General features: G+C 40.4%; 1 protein-coding gene across 1 annotated transcript in view; it reads right to left on the bottom strand.

Annotated features, from left to right (window-relative positions):
- The window catches only part of LOC306766390 (TSC22 domain family protein 1-like), a 33640-nt gene extending 14970 nt beyond the window's left edge, over positions 1-18670 (bottom strand). The window contains exons 1-2 of the mRNA XM_079254122.1: positions 18544-18670; positions 15333-18103 (exon numbers count right to left, since the gene is read on the bottom strand). Of these exons, the coding sequence (XP_079110248.1) occupies positions 15333-18022 (2690 nt within the window). The 5' untranslated portion in view covers positions 18023-18103; positions 18544-18670. The remainder of the gene's footprint in view (positions 1-15332; positions 18104-18543) is intronic.
- Positions 18671-20119: the final 1449 nt, after the last annotated feature.

The raw sequence follows: 20119 nt of genomic DNA, 5'->3' as shown, positions 1-20119 counted from the left end.
CATCCTTAATTTTGAACGTGCATCTTGACTATAGCATCAAAAAAGGAGTTTGGAAAAAGAAAACAAAAAAAAAGAAAATAGTCAAGGAAAAAGAGGAAAAGAAAGTGAAGGGGACAGAGCAAAAAAAGAGGAGCCGCATCAGTGAGGAAAAACTTCCCAAGTTCTGTTAAGAGTCCTTGACGACCTGCTACTGTTTGAAAAGTTTGATATTTAAACCACGAATGGAAAGATGTCATGCTTCTATCTGTACTTTACTTTTCAGAAAAACTCATTTAACAGTAAAGAGTAAAGTGACCTCACAGGAAATTACCCTTGTTACATAAATAATGAAATGATGTAAATCTAATAAATAATATTAACCACTACTGGCTCATTCCTAGACCAACACCGAAGTCATACTTCATCAGTATGACTTGAGGCTTCACTGGATGTCTTTTAAAACCCTGCAAGCTCACAAAGCTGCTTTATAAGAGCCAAACATTCCTCTACGTGCCTGGCTCCACACTGCCATCTACTGGCATGAAATATCACCAAAGCACAAATTCAAAAGCCAGGGACACAAGAGGCTGCTTCCTGAAATAAGTGCTTGCAGACACGTGAATATTGAATTTGTCTGGATAAGAAATACACATTTCCATTCATGTGTTAAAATGGCACACCTTACTGTAGATGCAGAAATGATTCAACTTACAGTTTGGCCAAACGCAAATTTACAGTTTAGGGAATTAATATCTGCAACACTTTTTGCAGGTATGCTGGCATGTGGCAGAAAGATTAGAAGAAAAGCAATCACAGCTGCTTCCTATGGTATCTGGTCAATTTGAAGACAGAAAATGGCAAATATGATACTATTGCAGTTTTAAAAATAAAAAAAATAAAAAAAAAAAAGAGCATTCAGATGATCATATAACCCACATTGCATGAAGTATGAAGAACCTGCTGGTAGGCTGGTCACAGCTTGTCAACCAGCAGGGGGTAGTACAGCATTGTTTACAGAGCTGAAAAGCATCTGTGGGGTATGGCTTTTCAGCAGCGCTACAGTGACTGTGTCAACAGCAGCCACAGGAAACTTGGTTGTGTTTAATCTAAAGATTAAAAAAAAAAAAAGCAGAACAAACATGTCAGCTGTCAAAGCTAATCAATCTATTTGCACATCCAGCTGTATTAGGGGACATTATCAAATTATCATTAATATTCTCTTTTGGATGGTTATTTGATATTTACAATCCATCTAAAATTTCCGTCATGAGAAGCAAAACAAATTGTATTTGGCAATATTTTCAGTACAAGCCAATCTATATTTGAGCTACAAAGAGAAGCACCAAGCTACACAGTAGAAAGAAAAAGATGTAAAATAAAGAAACTGTGACCCCCTCGGTCCAGCTGCCCAATCATTCAGGCCACAGCATAGCAGGGGATTAGTTCTTACAAAGCAAAGTGAGTGAAAGTGAAACCCTATGAGAAAAGACACACTTTAAAACTCTTACATCATTGGAGCTGATTTAAAAAAGGCTAAAAGCATTAACTTTCATGATTCTAAAAGAAACTAATGAAGTGATAAGTTAGTTTTAGCATGTATCAATAAAAAAGGTATACTTGTAAAACTGTGCAGGCAAGGAAAGTTATTTATTACTGTCTCAAGTCAAATATATAATTATGAGATTTCTCTGCTGGTTTTTCACGTTTTGGGAGGGTAGGGGTTGGGTGGATGAAACAGCCAAAAAATATCACTATGTTTTTACTCAAATATTTTGATAATATCACAAAAGGATTTTAATGTCTTTGGCCACATTTCAGCACAATTATGGGTCTCCTGTGACTGCTCTGGGAGAGTAAAGGAAGCTAAACTTCCTGATAATCAACATTTAATAGTCAACTATAGTCCATTTGTGCAAATCCCACAGTGATCAATGGGGAAAAAAAAAAAAAAAAAAAAAAAAAAGACTCTGCAGTTGCATTAAACAGAAATGGAACAAACCATTTCAGGCACATTGGCGCAAAAAAAAAAGAAAAGCAAGAATCCAAATGCTTAAAGCAAAGTCATTCATTGCATTCTCTTTACTGTGTGTGTGTGTGTGTGTGTGTGTGTGTGTGTGTGTGTGTGTGTGTGTGTGTGTGTGTGTGTGTGTGTGTGTGTGTGTGTGTGGCATTCCCTGAGCTGACTGGACAGTGTTCTGGCCACAGGAATGCCAGCCATGATTCAGCACATTGCCTGCATGGTTAGGGGGATGACAGCAGCAGCCCACTAAAACCTAAAAATAAAAATGCGTGGCAGAAGATGCAACTTCAATCGACTCCTTTTCATATCATTATACTTTTCATCTGTAATATTTAAGTGACATGTCCTACATGCTGTTGACTTTCCCTGGCAAAAAAAAGTTATTAGCGCTCCTCTAACTTTGTAAGTTTTGGGAACAACAGAAAGGGTCTGAAACACAGGATTAAATCCATCAATGCAAAGTACATTTATGATGGTGTAGTTCAATAATAGGACATCTCCTTGCAACTAATCCTTTTACCCAATCGTCCAGCCTGACAATCTAATCTGATATTTGCAGTCATTTTTACTCAAAATATATTCCAGATAAAAGTTGAAAATACATCTGCTAGTAAAATAAAAACAACTGACTGGTGATATTAGAGTTGCTTTACCCAATAGCTTAGGCTCAATGCATCCTTGAGAACAATTAAACTTTTTTGACCGTGTGTGAATCATATAGATTTTTTTAATAACCGTCTGAACATCACAGATCCAATTTTTTTAAATCTGACCCTGGCCACATTCATATGTAGTCTCAAATCATCTACTTATATCCGATCGGCATAGAAGTAACCTCAGCCTGAACAGTAATGCTGCATTTCATCCACCTTTCATGTCACAGGAATGAGACAAACATCACAATTCTGCACTGGTGGAAGTGGAATCTGGCCATATTATCACGGTGCAAAATGTTCATGCAGCTGATCAAAGGAAAGAAAGTGAAGTTTTGGACTTAATTAGTATTTGGAGTGACAATGTCAAAGCCAAACTTGAAGAATCATAGAACTGCTAAACACTATGCCACCACACCACCCAACAAAAATCTCATCTTCCTTTCTGCTCTTTTTGCTCCTTAAGTGCAACATTTTGGTAGCTGTCCTGCTCTAGTCTGTTGTTTCTACAACAGGTAAAAACTCTGGCAGAAACAGTCATTCCTGTTTCTGTCTATAAACTGGTCAGGCGCTGGAGATAAGATGATTTCTCCTGGGCTGAAGCTCCTGGGTTAACGCCCCTCGCATCACATAGCAGTGGTTTGGCAGACATGGGACTGCTTGTAACCAGAAGAGCTGTGGCAGCTATTGCTGAAGTTTGTAGCAAAACTGGATATTCACCACTAACAGGCAACTTTTTCTGCTTTGACCACCTTTCTCTCTCTTATCTGGAGTAGACCAGCTGGTGTGCTGTTCATTTCTGTCACCCTCAGAACTGGGCTCAGTTGTTTGGGGGGGGGGGGGGGGGGGGGGGGTCAATGTGGACTGAGATCCCGTTAACCCTGCACTCTGATCACAAGAGCCAAACCATTAGAAATATATACCCCCATTCTCACCGAAGGTGGCGCTGCACTGATATTTAGCAAAACAGAGGGTAGGACCTTATGACCCTATATTAGTATTACTCGACATTTGATCACAAGCCATTTCTAGAGATTTAAGTTCATTTGTGAGTACAAGCAGTGTTTGTCTAAAATGGCCCACGTTTACCCACAATTATGGCAAACGCAGGAAATGACTTTTTTTGAGACTTTGTAGTCCACTTCCTGTATTTGGTCAGCTTGAAGTGGACCAAGACCTGTGTTTGTAGGTGGACCAAGTTCACTTTTGTCTGAATATTACTTTGTTTGGCGCATTCACATGTCCCTAAACAAAGCAGACTTTCGAGCAAACAGACTAGGATTTGAATAAAAACAAAAAAAGCTGATGTGAAAGCGCCCTTAAAGAGCAAACGTCATTCTTTTAACTTTATTCTGTAAACTGTACCCCGCCCAGAAATTAAAAAAATACTCAACCGTTAAAAAACAGCCGTTATGACCAGTTAATTAGTCATTTATATTTATATTAACTCACTGATCTGTCACTTTTCCCTCTGGACATACATGTTCAGCTCAGAAAAAGCTTAATTATTAATGTCATCCAGAGATATATACATGAGGTAAAAGAAGGAGAGTGGTCTATCAGTGAACCCTCTTGGGGACCCATGAAGATAGAGTTCTTTAAGCCTTAAAACTCCAAGCTACTTATTGCTATTTTTTGTCCGCCTGACCTCTTTGTCTATTAATGGATATATAATCTCAACCCTTTCACACGCAGTCAAGTAATGAATTTTTTTTTTTTCCAGGACAACTTGCGCAATCATAATATGCATTCTAAAATGATCCCACATGGATGGATCAATAGCTATAAGAATATAAAAAAAGAGAAAACAAAACGGAAATTGAACATCACAGAAGTTCATTTAAAACAGACACAGATCAACAATGTGGAAGCTTATTCATTTATAAATGTGTTTCTCTCAGGCCTTGACTATCAGGAGAAAAAGATCCCAATATTCCAACATAAACACAACAAAATTCATTTACATTTTTTCATTTTTCTCCCTCCCTTCTTGAGTAACTTGTACCACTCTTGGAAACAGTTTATGTCTGGAACAAAGACAGAGGGCTACATCACACATCTCACACTCCCAGGGGATTAACTGACGGACCTGCCTGTTTTGTTTCTATTTATTTATTTTTTTTATGAAAGAAAAAACATTATTACTTTGTTTTTTAGTCTGGAAGATAACTATTTCAACTCACACTGATCTTTGGCTGCTCCGATTGGATGCCACTGTCATAAAAACAAAAGAAGAAATCTGAGCATCTGATTGGTCATGAGACCCACAGAAAATCATCAGTGTTTACATCTAGCTTCAATATGGAAGTCCGCTAACATAATTGACACATTTTTATTCAAAAAAATGTAATGAATCATGAATGTAGCGCCGTGGAATTCACATGCAAAGTTCCCAGAAATGGCACAGCACATAACAGCAGGATTGAAAACCTTCTCGAAAGGCTGGAATTGTTCCTAGCTCATGATAGGTCACCCAAAGAGTGTGCTTGTGATAGCAGTTTTCCTCATTAAAGTGGAACTATTATGTGCATTTCAGGCCAATTTATTTTTATTTCTGAGACCAGAAGGGCTGGGATTGGTGGAGTTATTGTCACAAATGGCTTTATTTACTTCAGACCAACCCTCTCCATAGGCTGTCAGATCAGTCTATGGGCAAAACGAGTGGATTGAGACTCTTCCGCATTAAGCCCCGCCTCCCGCCACTGCACTATAGTGGGAGCGCGCACCGCACCTGCTTTCGCCATCATTGTAACATCACATAAACAGAAGGATTAGGCTAATATGAACTCAATAAAAAAAAAAAAACAACACATAGCATACAGCCCTACATGTTGGAACCTGAATCAGACCCTGAAAACGAAGTGGAAAACAGCAACCCACAGCAACGAATGCAGCAGGATGTCTCTCTTTGGTCAACTCACCAGCCAACGTTCAAAATAACTTTATCCGACGTTTTCCACCCGCCTGATGTATTTGTACATGCACTTGTTAACCAGTAGAAGGCAACCAATCACCGAACCTTATCCCCCGGGACGTCACAAGGATTTCCAAGTAGGAAAATCTCTCTAAAACGACGCGTTTTTCATCGCCATGGAAACCGAACGCAGAGAGTGCTGGAACTCAAACTCAAAAATGCGTTTAGGTGATAAAAAACGGTGCCGTTCACATGTCAGATGAGGATTCAACCCTGTAACACTGTAGAAAGCTCAGAAAACTCGAAATACCATAATAGCACCCCTTTAAGTTTCGTGATGTGGTTCCTGAGATATTTTGCAAAGCCTTGACGCTGTCGTTTTAGATCGGCGCCGAACCAAATGAGTACTGAGAGTTCAGCATGTTGGAAAGGTAATGACATCAGGAAAATCATGCAAAAACAGTAACCTGAGTGAAACAGTGAGAAATTCATCACAACAGATATCTTCAGCATGGTAATGATAACTTAAAAAGAAGACTGAATTCTGTCTAGTAAAAATACAAACAGCATCAGAAGCAGCAGAAGCTGTTTTTCACAAAGAACACACAAAAAAAAGTGTTCTTGGGCTTGGCAAGCAATTTTTCTCGAAGATGAAAGGCAAACTAAACACAATGCATTATCATCCATTACAGGCCATTAGTTCTCCCACAGCACTCTTAAGTGAAACAATCCTGTTTATTGATGGAAAAATAAGCAATCAGCAAGAAAGGGGCAGACACAAACAAAATCAATGATATGTCTGCTCAAAGCACACAAACAAGCAGCAAAAAGTGGGGAGGGGGCTCAGAGACATGCAACAGAGTAGTTTTTATATAAATGTCTATTCCACCATCATGAAATAACCTCAACCGCAGAATTATGCATCACTGATACCTTCACCATTTTGTAAAGAAAAACAAAAAAGAAGAGTAAAAATTCATTGGTGTGATGAGACCTCCCTCCCACTCACACACTCACACACAAACACACACACAGCATGTTGCTGCTCTGCTGTGTTCTGGTGCTCTCTGGCTTGGTCTTTGTGGTTGAAAAAAATGGGGGAGGTGTCAGCTGCATAACAAATAACAATTGCTGTTTACTTTTAGTGAAGTATTTTGTTTATGGGCAAACCAGGGCACTATATAAACAGCCATAACATAATGTTAAAATGACATTGCCGCATTTGTTCTTTTTAAAAAAAAAAAAAAAAAAAAAAAAAAAGCACGATTTGCACATTTGTTCACCATAAACATATTAAAATAATACAACAACAAGGCTTGTTGAAGTGCCCTGAAACCTTTGGACTTTGACTATTTTGGTAGACCAAGTTCTTCTCTGCAATTAATTCCTTTGTACAATTTCCAACCTAAAAACTATTAATACTTATTTATAATGGAAGAATTAAAGTTGTTAAGCTTTCCCAGTTTTAAATGTTTGAATATGAATGATTTCCTTATACACTTTTACAATGTAATAACTACATGAGCCATCCTACAGAGGTTTATACTTATTTGTTATTTCTTGTTTTTGATTTTACGTCATCACAAAAACAGCTGAAATTAAGGCATGCATGGTGTGTACACTGACATAAGACTAAGAAAAAAGTGAGCAACAACATTAAGGAAAAAAATGGAGGGGGTGAAGAACAGAGACGATCAGGACCACAAACAAACAGGGTTTCATGTGATTGCACCATGCTAATTGACACTAAACTGAGTTTTCAGTTGCAAAACAACTATTGTACCTACTGTAAAGGAAAGCTAAAGGCAGCCACTGTACATTATCTTTGTAAGATAATGCTAACAGATTTAGTGTCAATCTTCGATTTTCCAAAGGGTGAACCACTGCGACTAAAAACAAACAAATGAATGACTTCAATACTTTTCCAAATCAGAGGGATAATGTTACTGTCATGTCTGAGTTTCAAATTCTTAAAATAGGTTAGATTTCAGCAGAGCACCAAAACGCCCAAAAAGAAAAACCAAAATATGGCCAAATGTTTAAAATATCTTCTTTTTTTTTTTAACCTCAGATCTGCTGTAAAATGAGACTGTGACATGTGAAAAGCAGATCTGCCAGAGGTTATGGTTTCATCATTTCAAAGTTGATACCTAAACAAAACCACCTGCAGAGATACCACAGATGAAGAAGGCCATAACGCAATGGGGTGATTTATCACAACTAAAGTCTGTATAACTGTGCCACTGTTCTTAAGACTGGTTCCATCTGGCCCCAGCTGCTGTATCCTCAATGGTCAAAACCAGAGTCAGTAGACCTGACTAAGTTGGACTGGGTCAGCTTGGGTCACTTCCGCCTGTGTTGTGAATTTTGGGGATCTTGTTGATCTCCACACAATGAGCAACAGACCCAGGTCACACCGACTCCGTGCACTGCCAGGGGGAAGATTACAATCAAAACAGCCAGCAGCAAAGATAGCCATCACATTATCAGCCAATCCACATTCCCCGAGCTTTCGCACATTGAAACACATACACATTCTTGGGACCATAGTGACACCAACAATAGATTTGAAAAAAAAAAGGAACCTGCTTTTTCATATCAAAGAGATCACTATTTTGGCACAGTTGTGAAATCAGTTAAAGATTTACTTCAGTTTAAAAAAAATAAAAATCATTATTTGTTCCAGGTGCTGGAACAAATAATAAACAAGGAACTGTCTATAGAGAAAAGAGCTCTTGTGCCCATTTATGTTTGATATAGAAAAGGGATACAGTTTAATCCGTCTGCTGTGTTGGTTATGCGCGGAATTTAGTCCATTTTTTGAAGAATCTTAGCTATCCATTACTTGATAAAGAATATGGAACAATACCACCTAAGAATCACAGGGGCAGCATTGAGTTGTACAGCCTACAAGCAACCAGCAAAAACAACAAACCAAGGAAGAAAAGGAACAGAGAGAAGATGATACGGACACTGCCATATAAAAAAGTACCCAAAAAAGATGCAGATATTAATGACAGCAAAAAACGTTGGTTTTAATCTTTGACTTCTTTGCATGCTTTTTTTAAACAGCTGTAAATAACTTTATAGTTGTATTACTGTAACAAACCATTGTCAAAACAGTGAAATCCAAACTAACTAAAAATAACCTTTTCGTGCAGAGATGCCCAACTCCGGTCCTCGATGGCTGTAATCCTGCAGGTTTTCCATGTCTCCCTGCTACAACACACTTGACTCAAACTAATCACCCATTGTGCAGACCTCATAGGCTGTTCCATTTAATACAAGTCAGGTGTGTTGGAACAGGGATACATAAAAAACCTGCAGGACAGTGGCCCTTGAGAACCAATTTTGTGGACTCCTGCTTCAGAGGATGTACTGACTTAACAATTATGGCAACGTATAAGATGCATGTAAGCATGAGAGTGGTCACGTATGAAAACACTTGAAACTGTCATTTCCATTTCTGGAAGGAAAAATTCATGAACCATAAAGCAATAGACCCTTCTTTAGACCATCCCATTAATCAGTATCAACTTGCACAAATGCTGACATAAGATAGCAAGAAAAAGCCAATTTTAGTCACAAAAAACATTTCCTTGTTATTCATATGAAATAACACATAAATCTAGATTGAAATCAACAATGGGGGTGCATAAGCGTATGTCAGGAATCCATTGATATGGATGTCTGAAGCAATCCCACTTATCTGTTAAAAAATTGGTATGAAAAGATTCAGCTGTTACAAAATATAAACCTACTTATGATGCAATCAAAACATATGCATCTGCCTTTAGATGTCAGACTGTTTCAGACATTAAGAGCGCAATAAAGAAGGTTTGCAATACTGATACTGAAATACCTTTTGAACTTTAAATTAAACCAGCAGCCAAACTTGGTTCTTCTTATCCATACATGATAAATCTTCAGTTGCTGTTATCAGTGCATATCGCACTGACGGTTTTTCTCAAAACTGCCACCATCAGAAATCTTTCAGTGACAGAATAACAGCACAAAACACTCATATACGTTTATACACATCACCAGTAGATATCAAACCCAAATGGCCACCAAAAATGGCCAATATGATCACATGATGCCAACAAGTTTGTTAGGGTTTGTTAGGAATTTGGAAGTGCAAGCAATAATAAAAAGAATTAGTGTTAGGTAAACATAATTTGCTTGGGAAGGTTAACAACCACGAGTTAGTTTCAGTTTTTAAAACTTTATAAAAGATATTTTTGATCTATATATGTGAAAAAGAATACTCAAAATTAGGTAATTCCACATCAAAAGTTAGACTAGTTATCCATCATTCATATATTAACCAGAAGCACTTAAGAGCATAAACATCAGCCAAGCCATAGGTGCACTCAACTGCAAAAAAAACAAAAAGGTCAACAGTCCCCTAAGTTACAAACCCCACGCCAACACTCTTATTTATACTTCAAGCTAAAAATCCCAATTTCCATTATCAGGATAAATGCCACAGCTTATTTTGAATCCTTGACCCTGGAATTACACCCTTAGAGACCAAGATAAAGCAACTGGTTTATCTGTTATTGTATTTAACATATAGCAGGATGTAATTTTTCTGCCCATCATTCTGGGCACTAGCTGTTCAGTTAGAAGCTGAAACAACAAAATTATTCTCATCTCCCAATAGAAAAGAATCTTATAGAAATCTCCTGTATTCAAATGTCTAATCGGGATCACCCACAAAATGTAATCACTTATTCTAATTATGACTTTTCCTTAAAGTTAAAATAAAATCCATTTCAACATTTTTAGTCACGCTGCTGACAGGCAAATAGACCAACCAGCACCACCACAAATCTAATCTGCACCTTGGCAGGAGATTATTATTACTTAAAACGTAAGGTAACCAAGCAATAGGCACTGGCTAGAGAACAGGAAAACAAGAACAGCAGCAAAATGCCCACACATTCATGAAGAATAGTTTCATATTTGCTCCAGTAAATTAAAATAAACTAGAGCCCAACATCATGGGTAGTCAATTCGGTCCTATGAAGGCCGCGATCCAGTTTTTCCATGTGTCCCTCCTCCTACACAGTTGACTTAAACCTGCTGGAATTTGACCCTTGTAGGGACTGAAGTGGGACCGACTCGATTATGACAAAAATTCTAATCTTGTTTGACAGAATTATCCAGTATTTTAAACAACGCTGCACGTCGTGGTGTTCCCGACTCCTTGTTGTGCATTATAACCGTCTAATGCACGGTTCAGAGTTGTTTAATCCACTTTTACCACTTATATAGGAACTATTTTATGTTGGCCCCGATGTACATTCCATGCCAAACAACCGCTGTCAAGCTACAGCGTGTTTCTCTCGTTCACCTGTAAAAGACAGCTGATTTGAACCAGCTGATTGACGCGTTGCTATGGCAACGCCCTGTAATGGAGGGATTTTACAGTAATTTAACTCGCCAAACTATGTACACAAAAATAATGCAGCCAGTTCTCACTGACAATGGTATAAACTATGTTGTAGTGAACTTCAACAACCTACTGCAATTCTTCTACATTAACCAGCAGCTGGAGCCGACAGAGACTGGCTGCCTGGGAGTGCTTTAGGACGGGACAGACTCCCGCTGCTCGTTCCTTACAGTAACTGCAGAACAATATGTGCCTTCAAGTCAGTCGCTAAAACACCAGAAAAGTCTCTAATAACTCCAGTAAAAGTTGCTAGATTTGTCGCTAGTCGCTTTTAACAAAAAAAGTTGCCAGATTTAGCGAGAAACTCGCCAAGTTGGCAACAGTGTCTGAATGAAACCAAAGCGGCTGTATGAGGAGTTTACAGCACAGCGCTGCAATGCCAGCGACGCTCAATTAGCAACTGAAGACGGCAGGAGAGGAAGCTGCAAAGAGAAAAATAATCGCACCCTTTTATTTTTATGATAGTTGAAAACCCAGATCGTAATTAAGATTAAAATCTGGTTAATCGCCCAGCCTTAATATATTGTATGATTGCTTTGGTTTCTTTTCCAAATAACATAAGTTGCTACATTTCTGATATTTAAAAACTGAAAAAAAAAAGTCTAAACTTGACCTTTTATACCTGACCACCAAAGTAATACTGACAAAAACCAAATTATTAAAGGCAGTGTCACTGTCTTACATCTTGGTCGTATCAATCCAAGCAAGGCAAGTAATGCTCACTAACGTGTCAACAAAATACCACAAGACTGGCATTAAATTTCAAAACAAAAATGCAGAGCATGTAAACAATCACACAAAACCACATATTTAAATACAGAAGACAGAGGAATTTGAGGAAACCTAGATACAAAATTCGTTCGACCACCTGGTCACTTACCACTTACATGATAAAGGTTTTGTTCTTCATTCTAAATCACTTTCAGCCAAAAAACCCCAGCAGTCAACCTGCAGCGGCCTGCTCACACACACATACTGACTAACCACCCATCTTGAACTCATCCGTTATTGACTTGTCAGCCCTTAGAGCTTATAGAGCAAATGTATAACTGACACCATCCTTCATACAAATGCTCTCTGACACATAGCACATAAACACATGAAATAATACTACAATACTACAGAGACCACATTATATCATTGCAACTTAAAGCTACACAGCTGCTGACTGTGGTATTCTTCTATACCCGTGACAATGCTTACCTAACTTTGCTACCTTCTGCCCTGTTAAGGTCCATTTTGGTCCTTTCCAGCAGAGCCAGTGCTTCAGATCGACAAGTCATTACAAAGTACATCTCTACTGGCTGTTTAGGATACGTGTGGTGCAGCAGTCACAATGCTGGATGACCATTCTAAATTTTGGAAACCATTTCTAACACACTTTGAGGCATCGCTGCAATAAATACACAAAAGATAATCTCCATATCTATAATACCTTTTTAAACGGTGGGTTTTAAAAGGCACAGTAATAGTATAATGCTTTAAATCAAATTTCATTTGTTTTTGTAGTAGTCACCGTTATAAAAATATTTGTTGTTTTTGTTGGTATTATCAACCACCAAAGACAAATGAAAAAAAAACATCTCAATTCATCTACCACCTTGTCTTATGTGGTTAGGCTGATGCCTCATAAAAGAGCTTGCAGTCGAGACAGTCAAACAGGCAATGTGAAAAAACGAAGGCGCTGCTCTTGTGAATGAATTCTTCTATAAGAAGTGAATAACTGTCATCATCACATCACATGTTCAGTATTTTTGTTTAAAGTAGTTTTATGGGGATACTTTAAATGCTAATGTTTCCAGAACTAAACTAAGTGGACTACAGTGGTTTAGTTTTTTATCAGCATAGGTAAATTTAATTGAAACAATCACATATCAGAGACAGCTTTATAAAAATCTCTATGTTTCATCCGAGTACAATCAGGACCTTTGAACAAAGCACCTGTGAAGACTACAAAAAAAGTAATTCTAACATTTTTCTTTATATAGAAACCTGGTAGAAAATATACTTTGTCTCATGGCCCAAGTTCCACTATGATCATCATTTTACTATGTGAAATTATCTATTAAGGTCATGGGGACTTTGTACCATAATCAATTTACTATTTAAATGTAATATCACATTAATTTTTTTTAATAAACTTAAACCAACATGAATCAAAAACAAAGTTAAGAATGATTAGGCCAGTGGAAAATCCATATGCTTAGATTGTTGATTTATGAGAAACTGAAGCCCGTTACAATAGAGCAGCCTGAGATCAATGGCAGGCAACAATCAGGCAAATCCACTGTAGACAAGCAAAGTCTAGTTATACTTAGCCTGTATTTGCTATATAAAAAAACAAACCAGGAAAAAATAATAACAGAATACTGCACATGGTACAACTATGTTGAACAGTTTGCCATATTTATTGCTGTTATACTATTCAGTGTAATATTCACATCAGCTTTTTTTTTTCTTTTTTTAAATATGAATCCTAGTCTGTTTGCTCTGAAAGCCAGCTTCATTTGGGGTACTGCAAATGTGCAAACAAATTTTGATATGGATCAAAGAAGTGGACTCGGTTCACCTACATAGGGTCTCGGAGCAGTTTCAAGCAGACCAAATACAGGAAGGAGACTAGAAAATAAAGTGCATCGTGGTGGGTATCGTGCATGGTATTGCAAGTAAACAGAACAAAAATGTACACGCGTGTGGGATGATAGGCAGCTATGGATGGGAGAAATAGCTCATGGTCAGACATGGAAGAATTTGGTAAAAGTTCTGATAGAAATCTGATCAACCCAAACCACTAAAAAAAAAAGTGGTGCATGTCTATATTTTCTTCGCTTTGGTAGAAAATAAAACATCTCTTTAAAAGGTCCAATCCCTTTGAAAAGTGCATTGTGAATGCAGTGTCTGTCTGGAATAATGTTGCCTCCCCCAGCTGAAACACGACCCCAACTGGATCGAACCTTGTGGACTATCCTGATGTGAATGCACCGTAAGTGTGCTTGGATCAGCTGGAGGGACTGTGTTTTTACCTTGGTTTGTACTTGTTCTTGTAGGTTTACAGATTAGAACATAAAGCAATGAAAAGTCATAGATTTTACAAGCCAATTTCATCTACCACCATTATACTTACAGCACTTACACTACATTTTAATTAGACAGAAAATTATTTTGAGCTTAATACACAGAGAAAATGTTCCCATTTGTCACATTGGCTTTGGTTTGGCACAAATTCTGCTGATCAAAGGCAATAATCCACCTGACCCCACACAGATTCCACATTCCTGAGTTAAACATCATGTGATAACAAATGCCATCCTTCACAATTCATCTGACCCAAGAAAACAAACCTAAACAAAACTACTATCATTATGCCTGTGTTACATTCTATGTTCTGAGAGATTAGTTATCATAAAATCAGGTATGCCCAACATCATAAATCCTTATAGGATAAGAACTAAGATAATACAAAGGTCTCACAAAGAAAAGGGGCTTAGGAGTGAGTTAATTGTGAGCAATTTCCTGCTTCTGCAAGGCGATTAAAATTCCTGCTTAACTGCAAAAATTAGTTCTTAAAACTTACTGGCAGGAAATTCCAACCGATTTCCACTTTGTTTGCAGAAGAAAGAGATAGGTCTTCATAAAAAAAAAAATCAATAGGCTATTAGGGTGAAAAACAGTCTTGCACGTTCCTTTTCATGCCCCCTAAACTAACATCTCTTTTTCAGGAGTTCATTCAAATGGCAGGGAGAGCATTTGTTCACCTTGCTTTGATGAAGAAAAAAAAAAACATTTCCTTCAACAGAATAACACAATTTGCAACCACTTTATTCTACCAATAATCAAATAATCCCACAACAACCTCTGGTCTTCCTGCTTTTTAACAATGTGCTGAGACAGGGCAAGACAAACTGTGGACCAAGTACAAATTGTGTCCTGTAAGGCAGACAGCTGGGAAACAAGCAAGCAGACAGCTGAGGAAAATGTTGAATCACTGCAGCCACTTGATAAAGACAAGAGACATAACATCCAGCTGAGTCCTGTGCTGTGTCCTAATGACAGAGGACAAGCAGAATGTGGTAGCTTTGACACTGTCAGCTGGTTATCAGCAGGAACAACAACTTCTTCTTCCCATACAGCTGCCACAACCACCAGTGAGTTGGTCAGCTGATTTAGGCTCAAACACCCACATAAAGGAGATTTGTGTGGGTGTCATTTAACAATGATTTTTCCACAAAGGCTGGTGTAATTGACCACAGCCAGTTAAATAAATGTAAATAAAATAGTAAAAAAATAAACCAATAAAAAGTTTCTTACCCATCCTCTTCTCCATCTACAGGTTTGAGACCAGCTGGTGCAGTTAAGGCACTGGAGGTGGTTGCACTGCCCTCAGTTTCCTGACCCTGGCCAGTGTTAGATCCAGATCCAGTCTCCCCCACAGACAGCTTGGGCAGCCCCAGCAAAGCAGACTGGTGCTGAAGAAGCAGTCGCTGGGCATCCTGCAACTGTGTGGTGGTGAAGCTAGGCAGACTAGCATAGAGGGCACTGGCCTGGGCAGCATGAGCAAGGGCCTGGGCACTGCTGTGGTCCTGGGTCAAGCTGACAGATGAAGGCTGGCTGTGAGGAACACCCTGAGTGGGCATCCGACCACTGTTGCCAGTATTGTGGGCTTGGGGCTGGGCCTGATGATCACTCTGGGGGTTGGGAGGAGGCACGCTTTGTGCAGGTGCTTGGCTGTGATGGACCGTGGTGGGCGGCTGGCTGCTCAGGGCTGAATTCTGGATTTGTGTTGGGAGTGACTGTGGTTTCTGCTGCTGACAATCAAGATGGCTTGGGTGGCTCTGAGGCTGCTGGCCAAGACCTGCTACACCAATATGAGGGGGCATGCTGGAGGTGTTGGCCTGAAGAGATGGGGGCTGTGTGTGATGGAGTCCCTGTGATTGCTGAGGACCTCCCATCATCTGGCAAGCTCCATTTGCTGGCACAGAAGATCCTGAGCCAGCCTGGCTGGAAAGAGGCTGGGAAGCAGCAGCCTGGGGGACACCTTGCTGTGGCTGGGTGTACTCTGGTGGTCTCATTGACACTGGGGCTGTTGGCTGGGTGGCTGCCGATTGCTGTGCAGGAGTGGCATAGCCTAACTTTTGCGGCTGAACGCCCACTATGCCCTGTGAGGAGACATGGGGTTGATTAGCAACTGCCTGGGCGTAGGTGAGCTGCTGCTGGGCCACAGCAGGTGTGGGGAGACCGATGGTGGTCTGGTGGCCTGGTACAGGCTGATGAATGTTTGTGGGGGCTGACGGGGCTACAGTAGTCTTCACATGTGGATGGACGACATCCTGGCCATGCATGAGAGATTGGGTTTGAGATGCCCCGATGTTTAAGCCACTGGAAAGAACTCCTTGATAGCCCCGAGGAGGGGAGGTGTAATCCTGGGGTTGCTGGGGCACTGGTGGTCCACCAGCCTCTCCACTACATGTATTTTCAATGTAATGGCTCACAGTACTATTCACAGAACTACCACTTGTGTTTTCTCTCTCTAAGGCTCCAGCAAAATTCTCAGAAACAAACTGGCGTGCACTGAGACACCCAGCATCAGAGGAAGAAGTACTGGGAGCAGGGGGCGGGGCCTCTTTGTCATAGAATTCAGTGCATGTCCATCTGCCCTTCTTAAAGGGCTCAGAACTAGAGTCCAGCTTCACCACCCTGAAGCGAGAACTCGTAGTAGCCACCGGGGCTGGAGTTGGAGCAGGCATGGCAGGAGCTGATGATACAGGAGCTGAGGCCACAGCTGTAGCAGGAGCACTTGCAGGCTGCATTACAGTTGATCCAACTCTTCCCTGGATCCCGCTAGAGACCCCCATGCCTCCGGAGGCACTGGCAACAGCAGCAGCAGCAGTAGTTGTAGCAGTCATGGTGATACTGGAGTTGATGTTTTGGTGTTGCTGGATCATGCTGACATTAGTGGTGGGCTTATGGGTACCCCCAGCTGGAACAGCACCACTTCCACTTCCTCCACTGCTGCTTATCGCATTGAGAGAGAAGCCACCGCTGCTACCGCTAGCACTCGTGTTGATTCCCCCTCTCACAGGCACATTGGCAGAGCTCAACATATTCACATTACTAACACTGCTGGTCTGGGGATTAACTATGCTAACTGTAGTGGCTGTGGCAGAACTGTGCATTCCAGGGACAGATCCCGGGACCACATTCCCCACAGCCTGAGAAGCAATACTTGGAGGGGACGCATGGGAAACATTCTCTTGAGGGCCCCCCACATTACAAGGCATTTTCTGGGTGAGACCTGGTAAAGCTCCAGAAGTGAGGGCAGATGGGGTGCTGCCAGGCCCAGAGGAAAGAGGATAGCTCTGGACATGGTTAGGATGATGAGGATGTTGATGGTGTACAGTCCCATTCACCATGGCCCCACCATGGTGTTGTGCCTGGGTCAGAGCATGAGGGTGTGAAGGCTGGTTGGGAGAGACAGCTCCGGGGGTCTCTGCCTCATGGAAATTATTCAGCGTCTCCTCTGAAGAGCTCCTCTCCGCTCCAACTACGTCATTAGCTCGGGAGAGGGACACATCCAGGATTTCAGAAGAAGACAGATCCTCCGTGTGGGACTCATCTAAATCATCATAACTCTCTGTGTCCTCTGCAATACTGTTATTGGTACTAACTGATATTTGTGCTGGAGTCACACTGGTGATCTGGAAACCACTCTTCTTTTTCATCTGAGCCCCAGTTGGCTGTGTGGGCTGGGAAAGCAGATTCAGGGTGTGGGGTGGAGGATGATGTGGACCCGGGGAGGAAGAACCAGCAGGAGGCTGAATCAACAAGGAGGGCTGAAAATCATCGGCTGAAACGTGGCTGTTACCGACCACCGGGTTTGTCGGTGTTGACAGCATGGAGCCGCTCCCGCTGCTTGTGTTGCTCCCCCTTCTGTGAAAGACAGCCGGATGCGCCATCTTTCTAACACTGCCAGAGTCTCCTGCAGGGTCCGGATGATGCATTTCGAGTTGATCCGGGCGGTACTCGGTCTCTGACAGTATGCAGTAAGATTGCAGTTCGTTGACGCCGCCGTTTTGCCAAAACTACGGTTAACAGACAATCCAATTGAAAATCAATATCAAAACAAATTATAGGATATTTGTTCTCGAGTATCAAGTAAAGGGTGTGCCGATATTTACAGCATCTCATGCAGGATTCAGTATTTTCCCGTGACAGATAGCGAGGCAAGTTAGCAGCTAAATAGCTAACGTCAGCTGATGCTAGTTGAACTTCGCCGGTAAACTGTCCGTCTTCGTCTTTCTTATTCTTAAACTAGCATGTGTGTTGTTTTTAACGATATGTCGTGTATCGATAAACACACGCAGTAAAAGCCCCGCCGCTGCGTTGTGTTAACTATTAGCCTGACAGGAGAGTAACGCCAGATAGCTAGCTGCCAGTCTCCATCACCGGCTAGCTAAACACAAACAGTATAGTTTTAACTCTGGTATTTTACGCAAAACAATCGAAATTTAAACAAAGCAACCTTTCATCCAGCGCACTGTTACGTGGTAGAGATAGCGACCAGTTAATAGCGGAACAAACAGGTTAAATCCATTCCTCTGAATCCTCGTTTGGGTCTTGGTTTTGCTGTATCACTGGTCCTCCCCAGCGGTAGCGGCGTTCAGTATGTAACCTCGTTCACGGCTGCTGTGACGGGACTGGAGGGGAGGGGTGCTCCGTAACATGGCGACCGCGCATGGTCTGTGCTGCCAGACATAAAGCAGTCTGGGTGAGGCGGCGACCGACGAACCCGATATCAACATTAACGAAGTTTTCCGGAAAGTGCCGAGTAAAGGCGCCGCCCCAATGACAACTTCTAATACAGCGGTTCTCAACCTTTTTGCAAAACAGTACCCCTTGTAAAATATTTTTTCAGCCAAGTACCCCCTAACCACTGCTAAGTATTGTTGGTTCAGAAATAACATGAAATACAGTTTGTGTTTGGTTTATTAAACTTTAACCATGCAAAACATTGCACATCTCGACTACGCTTCAACGCTCTATTGTTTGCGTTGTCCAGGTGACAGTGACTGACGGTTTGGCTCGTAACGGTTTAATGCATGTCGGAATGTTGGATTTTGGGAGAAATGAAATGGTGTAAATCTAAAGGAAAACTTCAGTCTATGAATGTACACTTACATTTATTGAAATATACTAAATATTTATATAATATAATATTTAAGAATCTTTTAAAGAAAACACAAGATATGCCATCAAAAAATTTCATGTACCCCCTGGAATGCCTTGAAGTACCTCCAGGGGTACGCTACCCCCATTTGATAAACACTGTTCTAACACATCACAGTCAGGGCCGGGTTGATAGTGCACAGGCCCCTGGGCCCAGAGTGTTCCCGGGCCCCGTTCAATACCACAACATGTAAAAATTTTGAATGATACACTGTGAAACGACATTTCTAACATCTCTCAAGCAATGGTACCAGTAGCAATACACTAGACACTGTGGTGAAACTATCTGGTTTTTATTTACATTTTGTTTCATGTCCAAACTGTTGGTGTATGCCCTATGTGGACCCCATATGGGCCCCCAATGGGTGTGGGCCCCTGGGCCGGGGCCCATAATGCCCATTGGATAATCCAGCCTTGATCATAGTCGATTAAGATTAATATTCAAATAAAACATAGATTAAATCAAATAGAATTAAATAGCATTTATTTGATTTTTCTAAAATAAAATTATTAAATCTATGAAGATGTGGTGCATTCTCATGAAATTATACACTCGTGTAAAATTAATTAGCCAAATAGCTACAATAAACAATTGTACTCTTATCGTCTTTACATTCTTATACTTATTTATGTACTGTTGAATAAAATACTTGATTAAGCTACATTTAAATTAGGTTTTTTCTTTTGTTTGTTTGGGTTTTTTTGCTTAAGACCTAGTAATGTTTCTACGTAATCCAAAATGTTCTTTCGAAGGGAATAAGTGAAGTGGCATGCAAAAATCAACAGAAATTAGCTAACCTGATTATAAAAGGTTAAACAATAAAGATTTAAAAATATGTGCAATGATCAGGAGTTACGGATTTATCCCCATC

This window comes from Telmatherina bonti, assembly GCF_933228915.1.
Source record: "Telmatherina bonti genome assembly, chromosome: 15".
Taxonomy (NCBI): domain Eukaryota; kingdom Metazoa; phylum Chordata; class Actinopteri; order Atheriniformes; family Telmatherinidae; genus Telmatherina; species Telmatherina bonti.
The sequence above is the reverse complement of the archived record's forward strand: the minus strand, read 5'-3'. Positions and strand labels throughout refer to the sequence as shown.